Source organism: Lagopus muta, chromosome 1 (genome assembly GCF_023343835.1).
Source record: "Lagopus muta isolate bLagMut1 chromosome 1, bLagMut1 primary, whole genome shotgun sequence".
Taxonomy (NCBI): domain Eukaryota; kingdom Metazoa; phylum Chordata; class Aves; order Galliformes; family Phasianidae; genus Lagopus; species Lagopus muta.
The window spans coordinates 192510976-192531701 of NC_064433.1; the positions used below are offsets into that span (position 1 = coordinate 192510976).

The following is a 20726-nucleotide window of genomic DNA, read 5'->3' on the forward strand; positions in this document are numbered from 1 at the left end:
TAAATGCCATCTATGGGGTCAGAGCGAGCTGAGATCCCATAAAGCAAAGCAATCCCATAAATGCCATCTATAGGGTCAGGGCGAGCTGAGATCCCCTAATGCCAAGAAATCCCATAAGCATTAATTGCCATTAATAGGTTCCAGAGCGAGCAGAGATCCCCTAGAGGACAGCAATCCCATAAATGCCATCTATGGGGTCAGAGTGAGCAGAGATCCCAAAAGCCAAAGCAATCCCATAATCCCTATAGGGTCAGGCTGAACAGAGATCCCAAAAGCAAAGCAATCCCATAAATGCCATCTATAGGGTCAGGGTGAGCAGGGATCCCAAAGCAAAGCAATCCCATAAATGCCATCTATGGGGTCAGAGCAAGCAGAGATCCCATAAAGGACAGCAATCCCATAAATGCCATCTATGGGGTCAGAGCAAGCAGAGATCCATAAAGCAAAGCAATCCCATAAATGCCATCTATAGGGTCAGAGTGAGCAGAGATCCCAAAGCAAAGCAACCCCATAAATGCTATTAATAGGGTCCAGAGCGAGCAGAGATGCCCCAAAGGACAGCAATCCCATAAATGCCATCTATGGGGTCAGAGTGACCAGAGATCCCATAAAGGTCAGCAATCCCATAAATGCCATCTATAGGGTCAGAGCGATCCAAGATCCCCCCCAAGCCACAAACCCCATAAGCACAACCCGCTATCGGGGAGGCAGGCTGAGGCCCGGAGCGAAGCCCTATAAGGGGTGTTATGGGGTTTATGGCGTTTATGGGGCCGCTGACCCCATATCCCACCCTACAGCTGAAGCAGGAAACCCAGTCGCTGTGCTGCTGCCTCCTGCTGGTGTCGGAGGACAACCATCAGCTCTTCTGCCAGGTGTGTGGGGCGGATATGGGATCCCCCCATGACCCCATAAACCTCCCTGCCCTATAACTCGACCCCATTACCTCCCCCAGGTTGTAGGGGATCGCGTCCTGGACGAGGAGATCAGCTTTTCGGTGAGGGAACCCATAAGAGGGGGGGGTTTTGGGGTGGTGGACACCCCCCCCTTATCCCCCCCCCCCCCCCATTCCATCCCACCCCAAAAAGCCACCCTAAAAGCCATAATCCTATAATGCCGACCCTACAGCTGACCTTCGGACGCCTGGGGAGGGTGGTGGAGGACAAAAATCCCATTACCCTAAAGGACGTCAGCGAGGTGAGTGAACCCCGCTGTGGGGTCTGTGGGGCGGCCTTATGGGGTGACCCTATGGGGTGGTGCTGTGGGGTGTCCCTATGGGGTCGGATTATGGGGTGTCCCTATAGGGCATCTCTAGGGACAATTCCCCTATGGGAATTCCCTCTATGGGGTATCCCTATAGGGTTTCCCTATGGGGTGTCCCTATGGGGTGTCCCTATGGGGTATCCCTATGGGGTTTTCCTATGGGGTATCTCTTTGGGGTTTCCTATGGGAAACCCTATGGGGTTACCCTATAGGGTTTCTCTATGGGGTGTCCCTATGGGGTTTCCCTATGGGGTTTCCCTATGGGTCTCCTTATGGGGTATCCCTATGGAATGTCCCTATGGGGCTTCCCTATGGGGTTCCCTTTGAGGTTTCCCTATGGGGTTTCCCTATGGGGTGTCCTATGGGGTCTCCTTATGGGGTATCCCTATAGGGCATCTCTATGGGATATCCCTATGGGGTTTCCCTATGGGGTGTCACTATGGGGTTTCCTTTTGGGGCGTCCTATGGGGTTTCCCTATGGGATGTCCCTATGGGGTCTTGTTATGGGGCATCCCTATGGGGAATCCCTATGGGGCATTCCTATGGGGTCTCCTTATGGGGTATCCCTATAGGGCATCTCTATGGGGTGTCCCTATGGGGTTTCCCTTGAGGCATCCCTATGGGGTCTCCTTATGGGGTTTCCCTATGGGTGTCCCTATGGGGTCTCCTTATAGGGTATCCCTATAGGGCATCCATATGGGGTGTCCCTATTGGGTTTCCCTATGGGGTTTCCCTATGGGGTTTCCTTATGGGTTGTCCCTACGGGGCGTCCCTATGGGGTGTCCCTATGGGGTCTCCCTATGGGGTTTCCCTATGGGGTTTCCCTACGGGTTTCCCTGTGGCATCTGCTTATGGGATATCCTATAGGGCATCCCTATGGGGTTTTCCCTTTGGGGTGTCCCTATGGGGTCACCTTATGGGGTTTCCCTATGGTGTTTCCCTTTGGGGCATCCCTATGGGGTGTCCCTATTGGGTTTCCCTATGGGGTTTCCCTATGGGGTTTCCCTATGGGGTGTCCCTATTGGGTTTCCCTATGGGGTTTCCCTATGGGGTTTCCTTATGGGGTGTCCCTATGGGGTCTCCCTATGGAATATCCCTATAGGGCATCTCTATGGGATCTCCTTATGGGGTTTCCCTTTGGTGCATCCCTATGGGGTGTCCCTATGGGGTTTCCCTATGGGGTTTAACTAGGGGGTCTCCTTATGGGGCATCCCTATGGGGCTTCCCTATGGGGTCTCCTTATGGGGTTTCCCTATGGGGTTTCCCTATAGGATCTCCCTATGGGGTCTCCCTACGGGGTGTCCCTATGGAGTGTCCCTATGGGGTCTCCTTATGGGGTTTCCCTTTGGGGCATCCCTATTTGGTGTCCCTATGGGGTGTCCCTATGGGGTTTCCCTGTGGGGTTTCCCTTTGGGGTTTCCCTATGGGGCGTCCCTATGGGGTCTCCCTATGGGGTCTCCTTATGGGGTTTCCCTTTGGGGTGTCCCTATGGGGTCTCCTGATGGGATATCCCTATGGGGCATCCCTATGGGGTGTCCCTATGGGGTTTCTCTATGGGGTGTCCCTATGGGGTTTCCCTATGGGGTCTCCCTATGGGGTTTCCCTATGGGGTTTCCCTATGGGGTCTCCCTATGGGGTTTCCCTATGGGGTTTCCTTATGGGGTTTCTGTATGGGGTGTCCCTATGAGGTTTCCCTATAGGGTCTCCCTATGGGGTTTCCCTATGGGCCATCCCAATGGTGTATCCCTATAGGGTTTCCCTATGGGGTTTGCCTACGGTGTATCCCTATGGGGTCTCCCTATGGGGTTTCCCTATAGGATCTCCCTTTGGGGTTTCCCTATGGGGTTTCCCTATGGGGTCTCCCTATGGGGTGTCCCTATGGGGTCTCCCTATGGGGTCTCCCTATAGGATCTCCCTATGGGTTCTCCCTATGGGGTGTCCCTATGGGGTTTCCCTATGGTGTATCCCTACGGGGTTTCCCTTTGGGGTCTCCCTATGGGGTCTCTCTATGGGCCATCCCAATGGTGTATCCCTATAGGGTCTCCCTATAGGATCTCCCTATGGGGTTTCCCTATGGGGTTTCCCTATGGGGTCTCCCTATGTGGTTTCCTTATGGGGTCTCCCTATGGGGTCTCCCTATAGGATCTCCCTATGGGGTCTCCCTATGGGGTCTCCCTACATGTTCTCCCCCCCCCCCCCCCCGTGTCCCCGCAGGAGGAGCAGCAGCAGCTGTCAGCCATGCTGGGCACGGCGCTCACCTCCCTGCTCTGCGTCCCCGTCATCAGCAGGGCCACGTCGCGCGTGGTGGCCTTGGCCTGCGCCTTCAACAAGCAGGGGGGGGACAGGTGGGGGGCCGGGGGGGGCGGGGGGGGGCGCCCCACAACGTGACCCACACCTCTATGCAGACCCCCCCCTAAATCCCCCCCCCCCCCCATATCCCTGCTCCATGCTGTTGGGGCTCAGAGCATCCTGAAGTGGGGGGGGGGGGGGGGGGGGAGGGGGATGCTTGGGGGGGAGAAGAGCACGGTTTGGACCCCCCCCATCTTGGGACCCCCACCCCAATCTTGGCACCCCCCCCTCCATGTTAGGAACCTCTCCCCACATTGGGACCCTCCCCCCTATTGGAACCCACCCATGTTGGAGCCCCCCCACCCATTTTGGGACCCCTTCCCATATCAGGACCCCTCCCCGTATTTCACCCTTCCAGACGGTGACCCCTCCACTATTGGGACCCCCCCCATTTTGAGACCCCCACCCCAATCTTGGCCCCCCCCCCATGTTCGCAACCTCTCCTTACATTGGGACCCTCCCCCATTTGGAACCCACCCATATTGGAGCCCCCTCCCCATTTTGGGACCCCTCCCCATATTGCCCCCCTCTGTCCCATATTTCAACCCCTCCCAGATTGCGACCCCCCCCCATTTTGGGATCCCCCCTATTTTGGGACTCCCACCCCAATCTTGGGACCCTCCCCCCCCCCCCCATGTTAGCAACCTCTCTCCACATTGGGACCCTCCCCCATATTCGTACCCACCCATGTTGGAGCCCCCCCCCATTTTGGGACCCCTCCCATATCGGGACCCCTCCCCACATTGCTCCCCCCCCACCCCATATTCAACCCCTTCCAGATTGTGACCCCCCCAGTGTTGAGACCCTGCCATCTTGGGACCCCCACCCCAATCTTGGGACCCCCCCCCCCCATCCATGTTAGGAACCTCTCCCCACATCAGGACCCTCCCCCAGTATTGAAACCCACCCATATTGGAGCCCCCCCCCCCAATTTTGGGACCCCTTCCATTTCAGGACCCCTCCCCATATTGCCCCCCCACCCCCACCCCATATTTCAACCCCTCCCAGATTGCGACCCCCCCCATCTTGGGACCCCCACCCCAACCTTGGGACCCGCCCTCTCCATGTTAGCAACCTCTCCCCACATTGGGACCCTCCCCCCTATTGAAACCCACCCATTTTGGAGCCCCCACCCCATATCAGGACCCCTCCCCATATTGCCCCCCCCTTCCCCCTCCCCATATTTCGACCCCTCCCAGATTGCGACCCCCCCCCCCCACATCTTGGGACCCCCCACCATTTTGGGACCCCCCCCCATCCATGTTAGGAACCTCTCCCCACATTGGGACCCTTCCCCCATATTGGAGCCCCCCCAGTTTGGGACCCCCCACCATACTGTGCCCCCCCACCATATATGACCCCCCCACCATACTGTGCCCCCCCCGTCATGCTATGACCCCCCCCCTCCTCCATGTTGGAATCCCACCCCCATTTTGGCAACCCCACAATGTTGACCCCCCCCCCCCTTCCATTTTGGGGCTCCCCGATTTTGGGACCATACTGTGACCCCCACCCCCCCCCATATTGTACCCCCCCCCTGCCCCCCCCATATTCCCCCCCTCGCCCCCCCCCATAGCTTCACACAGCAGGACGAACACAAGATCCAGCACTGCTTCTGCTACACCTCCACCGTGCTCACCAGCACCTTGGCCTTCCAGAAGGAGCAAAAGCTGAAGTGTGAATGCCAGGTGAGCCCCCCCCCAACCCCCAATCCCCCTCCCACCCCCCTGCACCCCCCACCCCCCCAAGCCCCCCCACCCTCAGTGCTGCCCCCCATTTTTGACACCCCCCCCCCCTCCCCATCCCCACAGGCTCTGCTGCAGGTGGCGAAGAACCTCTTCACTCACTTGGGTAGGAGGGGGGCACCCAGCTGCATGCATGCATGCCCTGCTGCAGCCACATGCACGCCCTGCTGCAGCCACATGCACGCCCTGCTGCAGCCACATGCCCTGCTGCAGCCACATGCCCCACCCTGCTGCAGCCACATGCATGCCCTGCTGCAGCCACATGCACACCCTGCTGCAGCCACAGCCCTGCTGCAGCCACATGCCCTGCTGCAGCCACATGCCCTGCTGCAGCCACATGCATGCCCTGCTGCAGCCACATGCACACCCTGCTGCAGCCACATGCCCTGCTGCAGCCACATGCCCTGCTGCAGCCACATGCCCTGCTGCATGCTCACACACCGCTGCGTGCAAAAAGCTGCACCAAAGGAAGCTCTGCGGGACGTGCGTGCAGCGCTGCGTGAGCCTGCAAACCCAGCTGCACCTGCAGTCGTGCAAACGTGACTGCAGGTGATGCTTCATCTGTTGCGTGCATGCCCGTGCCCTGCAAACCTTGCTGCACGCATGCATTGCTCTGTGCATATGCACCCCTGCTGCAGGTGCATGCGTGCAGGCGCTGCAGAAGCACATGAAGCACTGTGCACATGTGTGCATGCAGCAGCACGTGCATGCAATGCTGCCTGCTGTGGTCAATGCACGCTTGCATTGCTGCAGTGCATGCATGCAACAACACTGTTTATGCACACACTGCTACACAAGCAGGCTCTGCTGGGCGTGCATGCAGTGCTGCATGCACCTGCATGCCTGCAAGCCTGCTTGCAGGCGCCTCATCTTGCGCCGTGCAAATGCACCTTGCAGCACCATGTGCAACTGCAGGCATTGCAGCGCACGCAGACCTGTGCTGCTGCACGCACTGCTGCATGCACACACATGCACTGCTGCATGCTCTGCTCAGAGCCCCCCCCTGACCCCCCCGCCCCCCATTTGCAGACGACGTCTCAGTGCTGCTGCAGGAGATCATCACAGAGGCGCGAAACCTCAGCAACGCTGAGATGTAAGAGGGGGTTTGGGGGGGGGGGGGCATAAATTCACCTCTATGGGGGGGGTTGGGGAGGGGGGGGGTCCCAATGATCCCAATGCTCCCAGTGATCCCAGTGATCCCAATGATCCCAACGATCCCAATGATCCCAATGCTCCCAGTGATCCAGTGATCCCAATGATCCCAACGATCCAATGATCCCAACAGTCCCAATGATCCCAAGGATCCCAACAATCCCAATGATCCCAATGCTCCCAATGATCCCAAAGATCCCAATGATCCCAATTGTCTCCAACCATCCCATGATCCAATGATCCCGATGCTCCCAATGATCCCAATGCTCCCATGCTCCCAATGCTCCCAATGATCCCAATGCTCCCAATGCTCCCAATGATCCCAATGATCCAACGATCCCAATGATCCCAATGATCCCAATGCTCCCAATGATCCCAACGGTCCCAATGATCCCAATGCTCCCAATGATCCCAATGATCCCAATGATCCCAACGATCCCAATGATCCCAATGATCCCAATGCTCCCAAAGATCCCAATGATCCCAATGATCCCAACGGTCCCAATGATCCCAATGATCCCAATGCTCCCAATGATCCCAATGATCCCAATGATCCCAATGCTCCCAATGATCCCAACGATCCCAATGATCCCAATGATCCCAATGGTCCCAATGATCCCAATGATCCCAATGATCCCAACGATCCAACGATCCCAATGGTCCCCAACCATCCCAATGATCCCAATGATCCCAATTGTCTCTAACGATCCCAATGATCCAAATGATCCCAATGATCCCAATGATCCCAACGATCCCAATGATCCCAATGCTCCCAACGGTCCCAATGCTCCCAATGATCCCAATGATCCCAATGATCCCAATGGTCCCAATGCTCCCAATGCTCCCAATGATCCCAATGATCCCAATGATTCCAACGATCCCAATGATCCCAACAATCCCAATGGTCCCAATGCTCCAACGATCCAATGTTCCCAACCATCCCAACCATCCCAACCATCCCAATGGTCCCAATGATCCCAATGATCCCAACGATCCCAATGATCCCAATGCTCCAATGATCCCAATGATCCCAATGATCCCAATGATCCCAATGATGATCCCAATGATCCCAACGATCCCAATGTTCCCAACGATCCCAATGATCCCAATGATGATCCCAATGATCCCAACGTTCCCATGCTCCCAATGCTCCCAATGATCCCAGTGCTCCCAACGATCCAATGATCCCAATGATCCCAATGCTCCCAAAGATCCCAATGATCCCAATGATCCAATGATCCCAACGGTCCCAATGATCCCAATGATCCCAATGATCCAATGATCCCAATGGTCCCAATGATCCCAACGATCCCAATGATCCCAACGATCCCAATGATCCTAGTGCTCCCAATGCTCCCAATGCTCCCAATGCTCCCAATGCTCCCAATGCTCCCAATGATCCCAACGGTCCCAACGATCCCAATGATCCCAATGATCCCAACGATCCCAATGATCCCAATGATCCCAACGATCCCAATGATCCCAATGCTCCCAACGGTCCCAACGATCCCAATGCTCCCAACGATCCCAATGCTCCCAATGCTCCAATGCTCCCAATGATCCCAATGATCCCAATGCTCCCAACGGTCCCAATGCTCCCAATGATCCCAATGATCCCAACAGTCCCAACGATCCCAAGGATCCCAACGATCCCAAGGATCCCAATGATCCCAATGCTCCCAATGATCCCAACGATCCCAATGATCCAATGATCCCAATGCTCCCAATGATCCCAACGGTCCCAATGATCCCAATGCTCCCAATGATCTCAATGATCCCAATGATCCCAATGATCCCAATGATCCCAATGCTCCCAATGATCCCAATGATCCCAATGCTCCCAAAGATCCCAATGATCCCAATGATCCCAATGATCCCAACGTTCCCAATGCTCCCAATGCTCCCAATGATCCCAGTGCTCCCAACGATCCTAGTGCTCCCAATGATCCCAATGCTCCCAATGCTCCCAATGCTCCCAATGCTCCCAATGATCCCAACGGTCCCAACGATCCCAATGATCCCAATGATCCCAACGATCCCAATGATCCCAATGATCCCAACGATCCCAATGATCCCAATGCTCCCAACGGTCCCAACGATCCCAATGCTCCCAACGATCCCAATGCTCCCAATGCTCCCAATGCTCCCAATGGTCCCAATGATCCCAATGCTCCAATGATCCCAATGCTCCCAATGCTCCCAATGCTCCAATGATCCCAATGATCCCAATGCTCCCACGGTCCAATGCTCCCAATGATCCCAATGATCCCAACAGTCCCAACGATCCCAAGGATCCCAACGATCCCAAGGATCCCAATGATCCCAATGATCCAATGATCCCAATGCTCCCAATGCTCCCAATGCTCCCAATGATCCCAACGATCCAATGATCCCAATGATCCCAATGCTCCCAATGATCCCAACGGTCCCAATGATCCCAATGCTCCCAATGATCTCAATGATCCCAATGATCCCAACGATCCCAATGATCCCAATGATCCCAATGCTCCCAAAGATCCCAATGATCCCAATGATCCCAATGATCCCAACGGTCCCAATGATCCCAATGATCCCAATGCTCCAATGATCCCAATGATCCCAATGATCCCAATGCTCCCAATGATCCCAACTATCCCAATGATCCCAATGATCCCAATGGTCCAATGATCCCAATGATCCCAATGATCCAATGCTCCCAACGATCCCAATGATCCCAATGATCCCAATGCTCCCAAAGATCCCAATGATCCCAATGATCCCAATGATCCCAACGGTCCCAATGATCCCAATGGTCCCAATGATCCCAATGATCCCAATGCTCCCAATGATCCAATGATCCCAATGGTCCCAATGATCCCAACGATCCCAATGATCCCAACGATCCAATGATCCAATGCTCCCAATGATCCCAATGATCCCAATGCTCCCAATGCTCTGCTCCCAATGCTCCCAATGATCCCAATGATCCCAATGATCCCAATGATCCCAATGATCCCAACGATCCCAATGCTCCCAATGATCCCAACGATCCCAATGCTCCCAATGCTCCCAATGATCCCAATGCTCCCAATGCTCCCAATGATCCCAATGATCCCAATGATCCCAATGATCCCAACGATCCCAATGATCCCAATGCTCCCAATGATCCCAATGATCCCAACGATCCCAATGATCCCAATGATCCCAATGCTCCCAATGATCCCAGTGCTCCCAACGATCCCAATGATCCCAATGATTCCAATGATCCCAATGTTCCCCAATGATCCCAATGCTCCCAATGATCCCAACGATCCCAATGATCCCAATGCTCCCAATGATCCCAACGATCCCAATGATCCCAATGATCCCAATGGTCCCAATGATCCCAACGATCCCAATGATCCCAACGATCCCAATGATCCCAATGCTCCCAATGATCCCAATGCTCCCAATGCTCCCCAATGATCCCAACGATCCCAATGCTCCCAATGATCCCAATGATCCCAATGATCCCAATGATCCCAATGCTCCCAATGATCCCAATGATCCCAATGATCCCAATGCTCCCAATGCTCCCAATGATCCCAATGATCCCAATGATCCCAATGATCCCAATGCTCCCAATGATCCCAACGATCCCAATGCTCCCAATGATCCCAACGATCCCAATGTTCCCAATGATCCCAATGATCCCAATGCTCCAATGCTCCCAATGATCCCAATGATCCCAATGCTCCCAATGATCCCAATGATCCCAATGATCCCAATGCTCCCAATGATCCCAATGATCCCAATGCTCCCAATGATCCCAATGATCCCAATGATCCCAATGCTCCCAATGATCCCAGTGCTCCCAACGATCCCAATGCTCCCAATGATCCCAATGCTCCCAATGCTCCCAATGATCCCAATGATCCCAATGCTCCCAATGTTCCCAATGATCCCAATGATCCCAATGATCCCAATGCTCCCAAGGATCCCAACGATCCCAAGGATCCCAATGATCCCAATGATCCCAATGCTCCCAATGCTCCCAATGATCCCAATGATCCCAACGATCCCAATGTTCCCAACGATCCCAATGATCCCAATGATCCCAACGATCCCAATGTTCCCAACGATCCCAATGATCCCAATGATGATCCCAATGCTCCCAATGCTCCCAATGCTCCCAATGATCCCAATGATCCCAATGATCCCAATGATCCCAATGATCCCAATGATCCCAGCGTTCCCCACCTCGTCTTTCAGCTGCTCCGTCTTCCTGCTCGATCGCCACAGCCACGAGTTGGTGGCCAAAGTGTTTGACGGCGGCGTGGTGGATGATGAGGTATCATTGGGCAGCATGGAGGGGGGCTGATGGACATCCAACCCCCCTCATTATCCTTAATATTGAGGATAATATTAATATTAACCCCCTTAATCCCCCCCTTGCAGAGTTATGAGATCCGGATCCCTGCAGATCAGGGCATCGCTGGGCACGTGGCGACCACTGGGAAGATCCTGAACATCCCCGATGCCTACGCGCATCCCCTCTTCTACAGGGGGGTGGATGACAGCACCGGGTTCCGAACCAGGAACATCCTCTGCTTCCCCATCAAGAATGAGAGTCAGGGTGAGGGGGTGGGGGGGCAGGGGGAGGGGAGACCTGCATTGGGGGCTGGGGGGGGGTTAGAATGTGGGGATGGGGGGGGGGGGGGTGGGGACAGAAGGATGGGGGGACATGGGGACAGATGGACGTGGGGACACGGGGATACAGGGATGCGAGGGTGGAGGGAGCAGGGACATGCAGGCACATGGACAGGAGGACATGTGGACAGACATGTGGACGTAGGGGTAGGGGGACAGATGGACATGGGGACACATGGATGTGGGCACAAATGGACATGAAGACAGATGGACATAGGGACAGATGGACGTGGGGACACAGGGATACAGGGATGCATGGGTAGAGGGAGCAGGGACACACAGACAGAAGGACAGAAGGACACGTGGACAGACGTGGATTTAGGGGCAGGGGGACATGGGGATGTGACGACAGATGGACATGGGGACACATGGACATGGGGACAGATGGACATGGGGACACAGGGATACAGGGATGGATGGATAGAGGGAGCAGGGACACACGGACACGTGGACAGGAGGACACGTGGACAGACATGTGGACATAGGGATAGGGGGACATGGGGACAGATGGACGTGGGGACAGATGGACGTGGGGACATGGGGATACAGGGATGCATGGGTAGAGGGAGCGGGGACACACGGACATGTGGACAGGAGGACACGTGGACAGACATGTGGATTTAGGGGTAGGGGGACGTGGGGACAGATGGACGTGGGGACACACAGACATGGGGACACGGGGATAAAGGGATGTGTGGGTAGAGGGAGCAGGGACATGGAGACACGTGGACAGAAGGACACATGGACAAACAGACACGTGGACATAGGGGTAGGGGGACGTGGGGACAGATGGACGCGGGGACATGGAGATACAGGGATGCATGGATAGAGGGAGCAGGGACACACGGACACATGGACAGGAGGACACATGGACAGACATGTGGACATAGGGGTAGGGGGACAGATGGACATGGGGACACATGGATGTGGGCACAAATGGACATGAGGACAGATGGACATAGGGACAGATGGACATGGGGACAGATGGACATGAGGACAGATGGGCGTGGGGACAGGTGGACGTGGGGACACAGGGATACAGGGATGCATGGATAGAGGGAGCAGGGACACACGGACATGTGGACAGAAGGACGCATGGACAGACACATGGACATAGGGGTAGGGGGACATGGGGACAGATGGACGTGGGGACACACAGACATGGGGACACGAGGATAAAGGGATGTGTGGGTAGAGGGAGCAGGGACATGGAGACACGTGGACAGAAGGACAGAAGGACACGTGGACAAACAGACACGTGGACATAGGAGTGTGGGGACGTGGGGACAGATGGACGTGGGGACACAGGGGTACAGGAATGCATGGATAGAGGGAGCGGGGACACGCAGACGGAAGGACAGGAGGACACATGGACAGACATGTGGACATAGGAGTAGGGGGACAGACGGACATGAGGACAGATGTATGTGGGGACAGATGGGCTGAAGGGATGCGTGGGTAGTGGAAGAAGGGACATGTGGACACATGGGCACATGGACAGAAGGACACATGGACAGACACGTGGACATAGGGGTAGGGGGACATGGGGACAGATGGACGTGGGGACACACGGACACGGGAATAAAGGGATGTGTGGGACTGAGGACACGGACACACGGACACGTGGAAATAGGGATTGAGGACATGGGGACACGTGGATGGAGGGACACAGGGACAGAGGGACACACGGACACACGGACACGTGGACATTATGGCACAGGGACATGGGGACACGGATGTAGGGACACAGACAGACATATGGACACAAGGACAGAGGGACACACGGACACAGGGACACGCGGGCAAATAAACACGGAGACGGGGACACGCAGACAGAGGGACACATGGGCACAGAGAGACACGGACGTGCGGACAGAAGGACAGACAGAAGGACAGACACACGGACTCATAGGGACACAGACAGATGGACACGTGGACAGAGGGATGCATGGAGATGTGGGCACATGGGTGCAGATAGGGACACACGGATGGGGGGACAAAGGGACACGGGGACACGTGGAGGTGGTGGCACGGGGACATGTGGACAGAAGGACACGTAGACACATGGACAGAAGGACATGTGGACTCATGGCTATAGGGACGCAGACAGACAGATGGACACGTGGACAGAGGGATGCATGGAGACGTGGGCACACGGGCACAGATAGGGGCACAGATGGGGGGACAAAGGGACACGGGGACACGTGGAGGTGGTGGCACAGGGGCATGTGGACAGAAGGACACGCGGACATATGGACAGAAGGATGCAGGGACACACAGACACGTGGACAGAGGGACACGTGGAGACATGGGCATATGGGTGCAGATAGGGACACACGGATGGGGGGACAAAGGGACACGGGGACACGTGGAGGTGGTGGCACGGGGGACATATGGACAGAAGGACACGTGGACACACGGCTATAGGGTCGCAGACAGACAGATGGACATGTGGACAGAGGGACGCATGGAGACGTGGGCACACGGGTGCAGATGGGGACACACGCATGGAGGGACAAAGGGACACAGGGGCCCATGGGCAGAGGGACACACGGACACGGGGTCACCCCCCCCCGGCCCCCTGACCCCGCTGTGTCCCCAGAGGTCATCGGGGTGGCCGAGCTGGTCAATAAGATCAACGGGCCGTGGTTCAGTAAGTTCGACGAGGATCTGGCCACCGCCTTCTCCATCTACTGCGGGATCAGCATCGCGCACGTGAGTGGCTGTGGGGTGACACCGCTGTGGGGTCACACCGTCCCATGGGGTCACCCATTCCCATGGGGTCACCCATTCCCATGGGGTCACCCAGTCCCCTTGGGTCACCCAGTCCCATGGGGTCACTCGGTCCCCTGGGGTCACTCAGTCCCTTTGGGTCACCCAGTTCCGTGGGGTCACACAGTCCCACCCGGTCCCCTGGGGTCACCCAGTCCCATGGGGTCACCCAATCCCTTGGGGTCACCAAATCCTATGGTGTCCTCCAGTCCCATGGGGTCACCCTTGGGTCACCCGGTCCCATGGGGTCACTCGGTCCCTTTGGGTCACCCAGTCCCCTGGGGTCACACCGTCCCATGGGGTCACCAAGTCCCGCCCAGTCCCCTTGGGTCACCCAATCCCTTGGGGTCACCCAATCCCTTGGGGTCACCCAGTCCCATGGGGTCACCCATTCCCTTGGGGTCACCCAGTCCCATGGGGTCACCCATTCCCTTGGGGTCACCCAGTCCCATGGGGTCACCCGGTCCCCTTGGGTCACCCATTCCCATGGGGTCACCCAGTCCCATAGGGTCACCCATTCCCATGGGGTCACCCATTCCCTTGGGGTCACCCAGTCACATGGGGTCACCTGGTCCCCTGGGGTCATCCCATCCCGTCGGGTCTAACCCTAACCCTAACCCTGACCCTAACCCACCCAACCCCCATGGGGTCACCAAATCCCATGGCGTCCTCCAGTCCCATGGGGTCACCCAATCCCACCCAATCCCATGGGGTCACCAGGTCCCTTTGGGGGACCCAATCCTGTGGGGTCTTGCAGTCCTACCCAATCCCATGGGGTCACCCAGTCCCATGGATCACCCAATCCCAGCCAATACCATGGGGTCAGCCGATCCCACCCCGTCCCATGGGGTCACCCAATTCCATGGGGTCACCAGGTCCCATGAAGGCATCCAATCTTATGGGGTCACCCAATCCCATGTGGTCTTCCCATCCCACCCAATCCCATGGGGTCACCCAATCCCACCCATTCCCATTGGGTCACCCAGTCCCATGGAGTCACCCAATCCCATGGAGTCACCTGGTCCCATGGGATCACTGGGTCCCTTTGGGTCACCCAATTCCTTGGGGTCTTCCCATCCCACCCAATCCCATCGGGTCACCCAGTCCCATGTTGTCACCCAGTCCCACCCATTCCCACGTTGTCACCCAATCCCTTGGAGTCTTCCCATCCCATCCAATCCCATGGGGTCACCCAATCCCTTCGGGTCTTCCCATCCCACCCAATTCCATGTTGTCACCCAATCCCATGGAGTCACCTGGTCCCATGGGATCACTGGGTCCCATCGGGTCACCCAGTCCCTTGGGTCACCCAGTCCCACCCAGTCCCATCGGGTCACCCAATCCCTTGGAGTCTTCCCATCCCATCCAATCCCATGGGGTCACCAAATCCTATGGCATCTTCCAGTCCCATGGGATCACCCAATCCCATGGGGTCACCCAGTCCCATGGGGTCACCAAGTCCCACCCGATCCCACGTTGTCACCCAATCCCATGGGGTCACCCAGTCCCACCCATTCCCATGGGTTCACCCAATCCCATGGGGTCTTCCCATCCCACCCAATCCCCTGGGGTCACCCGGTCCCATGGGATCACTGGGTCCCATTGGGTCACCCAGTCCCTTGGGTCACCCAATCCCACCCAGTCCCCTGGGGTCACCCAGTCCCACCCATTCCCATAGGGTCGCCCAATCCCATGGGGTCACCCAATCCCACCCGATCCCACGTTGTCACCCAATGCCATGGGGTCACCCTCTCCCACCCCATCCCATCAAATCCCTCCTTCCCCCCCCCTATCAGCCCCATGCCATCCCCCAACCTCTGTGGGGCAGCGAACACGCGGGGAACCGGCGACGTCCCCCAGGCTGTGGGGTGGGCTGTGGGGTGTGCTGTGGGGGTTCACCCCCAGCCCCCCCCCACTTGCCCCCCTCCCGCCCCCCCAGTCTCTGCTGTACAAGAAGGTGAACGAGGCGCAGTACCGCAGCCACTTGGCCAACGAGATGATGATGTACCACATGAAGGTGACGCCCCTGCCATCGTGTCCCCATCGCGGCCCCCCACGGCGCCCCATGGATGCATCCCCGGCATGATTGTACCCCACTGATGGAGCCCCCGCGGCCTACAAGTGGGGGGCAGCCCAGTGTCCCCATGGGGTGCCCCCATCATGGGGGGTTGAGGGGGGGGGTTCCCTTTTGGGTGCCCCCATGCTGTGCAGGCAGGCTGTGATTTGGTTACCTGGTGACGTGGCCCCACGGCCTGCCCCCAAAATGGAATCCCATGGATTGCCCCCATGGTGCTGCTCGGGATGCGCCCCACAACGGGGCCCCATGGCATGGCCCCACGGTGTACCCATAGTGTACCCCATAATGCATCCCTGGACCCCATAACATAACCCCATAATGCATCCCTGGACCCCATAACATAACCCCATAATGCATCCCTGGACCCCATAACACAGCCCCACAATGTACCCCATAATGCATCCCAGTGATGGACCCCATAACATAACCCCATAATGCATCCCTGGACCCCATAACACAGCCACACAATGTACCCCATAATGTATCCCAGTGATGAACCCCATAACACAGCCCCATAGGCTGGACCAACCTTAGGGCCAACTTTGGGGCCAACTTTGAGCCACCTTTGGGACCAACTTTGGGACCAACTTTGAGGCCAACTTTAGGACCATCTTTGAGCCAACTTTAGGACCAACTTTGGGGCCACCGTTGGAACCAACTTTGGGACCAACTTTGGGCCAACTTTGGGTCCGACTTTAGGACCGACTTTGTGGCCAACTTTTGGACCAACTTTAGGACCAACTTTGAGACCAACTTTGTGGCCAACTTTGGGGCCAACTTTGGGGTGAACTTTGGAGCCACCTTTGGGGCCAACTTTGGGACCAACTTTAGGGCCAACATTGGGGCCAACTTTGAGGCCACCTTTGGGCCGACTTTGGGACCAACTTTAGGACCAACTTTGGGGCCATGTTGGTGTCTCTGCTCCAGGTGTCAGATGACGAATACACCAAGCTGCTGAGCGAGGGCATCCAACCGGTGGCCGCCATCGACCCCAACTTCGCCGCCTTCAGCTACACGCCGCGCTCGCTGCCCGAGGACGACACCTCCATGGTGAGGACGGCGTTGGGGACGGTCCCCCGTTGCGGCCACCCCCCCCGTTGGGGTCGGGTTCCCCCGGGGGTGACCCCCCCTGGCCGCCCCGTGTCCCCGCAGGCCATCCTCAGCATGCTGCAGGACATGAACTTCATCAACACCTACAAGATGGACAGGCAGACGCTCACCAGGTGGGGGAGGGACTTGGGCCCTAAACCTGACCCCAACCCCAACCCGAAGCCTGACCCCAAGCAAAACCCTGACCCTAAACATAAACCTGACCCTAAACAAAACCCTGACCCTAAACATAACCCTGATCCTAAACATAAACCTGACCCCAAGCAAAACCCTGACCCTAAACATAAACCTGACCCTAAACAAAACCCTGACCCTAAACATAACCCTGACCCTAAACATAAACCTGACCCCAAGCAAAACCCTGACCCTAAACATAAACCTGACCCCAAGCAAAACCCTGACCCTAAACATAAAGCTGACCCTAAACATGACCCTGACCCTAAACATGACCTCAACCCCAACTGTATTCCTGACCCTAAACATAACCTTGACCCTAAACATAACCCTGACCCCAAACAAAACCCTGACCCTAAACATAAAGCTGACCCTAAACATGACCCTGACCCTAAACATAACCCTGACCCTAAACATGACCTTGACCCCAACCGTATTCCTGACCCTAAACATAACCTTGACCCTAAACATAACCTTGACCGCAAACAAAACCCTGACCCTAAACATAAAGCTGACCCTAAACATGACCTTGACCCTAAATGTAACCTTGACCCCAACCCTATTCCTGACCCTAAACAAAACCCTGGCCTTAGACCTGACCTTAAGCACAACCTTGACCCCAACCCTATTCCTAACCCTAAACATAACCCTGATCCTAAACATGACCTTGACCCCAACCCTATGCCTGACCCTAAACATAACTGTGACCCTAAATGTAACCTTGACCCCAACCCTATTCCTGACCTGAAACATAAATCTTGACCCTAAACATAACCCTGACCCCAAACATAACCCTGATCCTAAACATGACATTGACTCCAACCCTATTCCCGACCCCAAACAAAACCCTGACCTTAACCCTGACCCTAAATGTAACCTTGACCCCAACCCTATTCCTGACCCTAAACACAACCTGGACCCCAACGCCATCCCTGACCCAACTCTATCCGTAGCCCTACACACAACCCTAATTCTGACCCTAATTCTAACCCCAATTCTGTCCCTGCCCCAACCCTAACACTGACCACGACCCTAAACACCATCCTGACCCTGACCCTAATCCTGTCCTTAACCCAAACTCCAATCCTGATCGTAACCCCAATCCTCAACCCGACCCGAACCCTGACCCGACTGCCGACTCCAATCCTAAATCAGTCTCTAACCCTGACCCCAACTGCATCCCCAACCCCAACCCTGACCCCAACCCCAACCCCAACCCCAACTCCAACCCCATCTCCAACCCCAACCCCATCTCCAACCCCAACCCCAACCCCAACCCCATCTCCAACCCCAACCCCAACCCCATCTCCATCCCCAACCCCATCTCCAACCCCAACCCCAACCCAACCCCAACCCCAACCCCAACCCCAACCCCATCTCCATCCCCAACCCCAACTCCAACCCCAACCCCAACCCCAACCCCAACCCCAACCCCAACTCCAACCCCAATCCCAACCCCAACCCCAACTCAACCCCAACTCCAACCCCAACCCCAACTCCAACCCCAACCCCAACTCCAACCCCAACCCCAACCCCAACTCCAACTCCAACCCCAACCCCAACCCCAACCCCAACTCCAACCCCAACTCCAACCCCAACCCCAACTCCAACCCCAACTCAACCCCAACTCCAACTCCAACCCCAACCCCAACCCCAACTCCAACTCCAACCCCAACCCCAACCCCAACCCCAACTCCAACCCCAACTCCAACCCCAACCCCAACTCCAACCCCAACTCAACCCCAACTCCAACCCCAACCCCAACCCCAACCCCAACCCCAACCCCAACCTCACCTTTAACCCCATCTTCACCCTCATCTCCAACCCATCCTCAACCCCAACCCCAACCCCAATTCCAATTCCAACCCCATTTCCATCCCCCACCCCATCCTGATTCCCCCCCTCTGACCCCTCTCTCCCCCCAGGTTCTGTTTGATGGTGAAGAAGGGCTACCGGGACCCCCCGTACCACAACTGGATGCACGCCTTCTCCGTCTCCCACTTCTGCTACCTGCTCTACAAGAACCTGGAGCTCTCCAACTACCTGGAGTATGGCCTGACCCCATAACCGACCCCATACCTGACCCCATACCCGACCCCATAACCGACCCCATACCTGACCCCATAACCGACCCCATACCCCACCCCATACCTGACCCCATACCTGACCCCATACCCGACCCCATACCTGACCCCATACCTGACCCCATACCTGACCCCATACCCCACCCCATACCCGACCCCATACCTGACCCCATACCCGACCCCATACCCCACCCCATACCTGACCCCATACCTGACCCCATACCCGACCCCATACCTGACCCCATACCTGACCCCATAACCGACCCCATACCTGACCCCATACCCCACCCCATACCCGACCCCATACCTGACCCCATACCCGACCCCATACCCCACCCCATACCTGACCCCATACCTGACCCCATACCCGACCCCATACCTGACCCCATACCTGACCCCATAACCGACCCCATACCTGACCCCATACCCCACCCCATACCCGACCCCATACCTGACCCCATACCCGACCCCATACCTGACCCCATACCTGACCCCATACCCCACCCCATGACCCCATACCTGACCCCATACCCGACCCCATACCCCACCCCATACCTGACCCCATACCTGACCCCATACCCGACCCCATACCTGACCCCATACCTGACCCCATAACCGACCCCATACCTGACCCCATACCCGACCCCATACCTGACCCCATACCTGACCCCATAACCGACCCCATACCTGACCCCATACCTGACCCCATACCCCACCCCATACCCGACCCCATACCTGACCCCATAACTGACCCCATACCTGACCCCATACCTGACCCCATACCTGACCCCATACCCGACCCCATACCCAACCCCATACCTGACCCCATACCTGACCCCATACCCGACCCCATACCCCACCCCATACCCAACCCCATACCAGACCCCATACCTGACCCCATAACCGACCCCATACCTGACCCCATACCTGACCCCATAACCGACCCCATACCTGACCCCATACCTGACCCCATAACCGACCCCATACCTGACCCCATACCTGACCCCATAACCGATCCCATACCTGACCCCATACCTGACCCCATACCCCACCCCATACCCGACCCCATACCCGACCCCATACCTGACCCCATAACTGACCCCATACCTGACCCCATACCTGACCCCATACCTGACCCCATACCCGACCCCATACCCAACCCCATACCTGACCCCATACCTGACCCCATACCCGACCCCATACCCCACCCCATACCCAACCCCATACCAGACCCCATACCTGACCCCATAACCGACCCCATACCTGACCCCATACCTGACCCCATAACCGACCCCATACCTGACCCCATACCTGACCCCATAACCGACCCCATAC

The 20726-nt window shown here is 56.7% G+C and overlaps 1 protein-coding gene across 5 annotated transcripts in view; it reads left to right on the forward strand.

Annotated features, from left to right (window-relative positions):
- The first annotated feature begins 250 nt into the window (after window positions 1-250).
- The window catches only part of PDE2A (phosphodiesterase 2A), a 47152-nt gene continuing 26676 nt past the window's right edge, over window positions 251-20726 (forward strand). For all 5 annotated transcript variants that reach the window (XM_048953585.1, XM_048953614.1, XM_048953595.1 and 2 more), the window contains exons 1-14: window positions 251-872; window positions 953-994; window positions 1126-1194; window positions 3475-3605; window positions 5186-5297; window positions 5421-5460; window positions 6384-6447; window positions 10737-10815; window positions 10923-11100; window positions 13777-13889; window positions 15886-15963; window positions 16951-17073; window positions 17176-17246; window positions 19233-19355. In XM_048953585.1, the coding sequence (XP_048809542.1) occupies window positions 747-872; window positions 953-994; window positions 1126-1194; window positions 3475-3605; window positions 5186-5297; window positions 5421-5460; window positions 6384-6447; window positions 10737-10815; window positions 10923-11100; window positions 13777-13889; window positions 15886-15963; window positions 16951-17073; window positions 17176-17246; window positions 19233-19355 (1349 nt within the window). In that variant the 5' untranslated portion in view covers window positions 251-746. The remainder of the gene's footprint in view (window positions 873-952; window positions 995-1125; window positions 1195-3474; window positions 3606-5185; window positions 5298-5420; window positions 5461-6383; window positions 6448-10736; window positions 10816-10922; window positions 11101-13776; window positions 13890-15885; window positions 15964-16950; window positions 17074-17175; window positions 17247-19232; window positions 19356-20726) is intronic.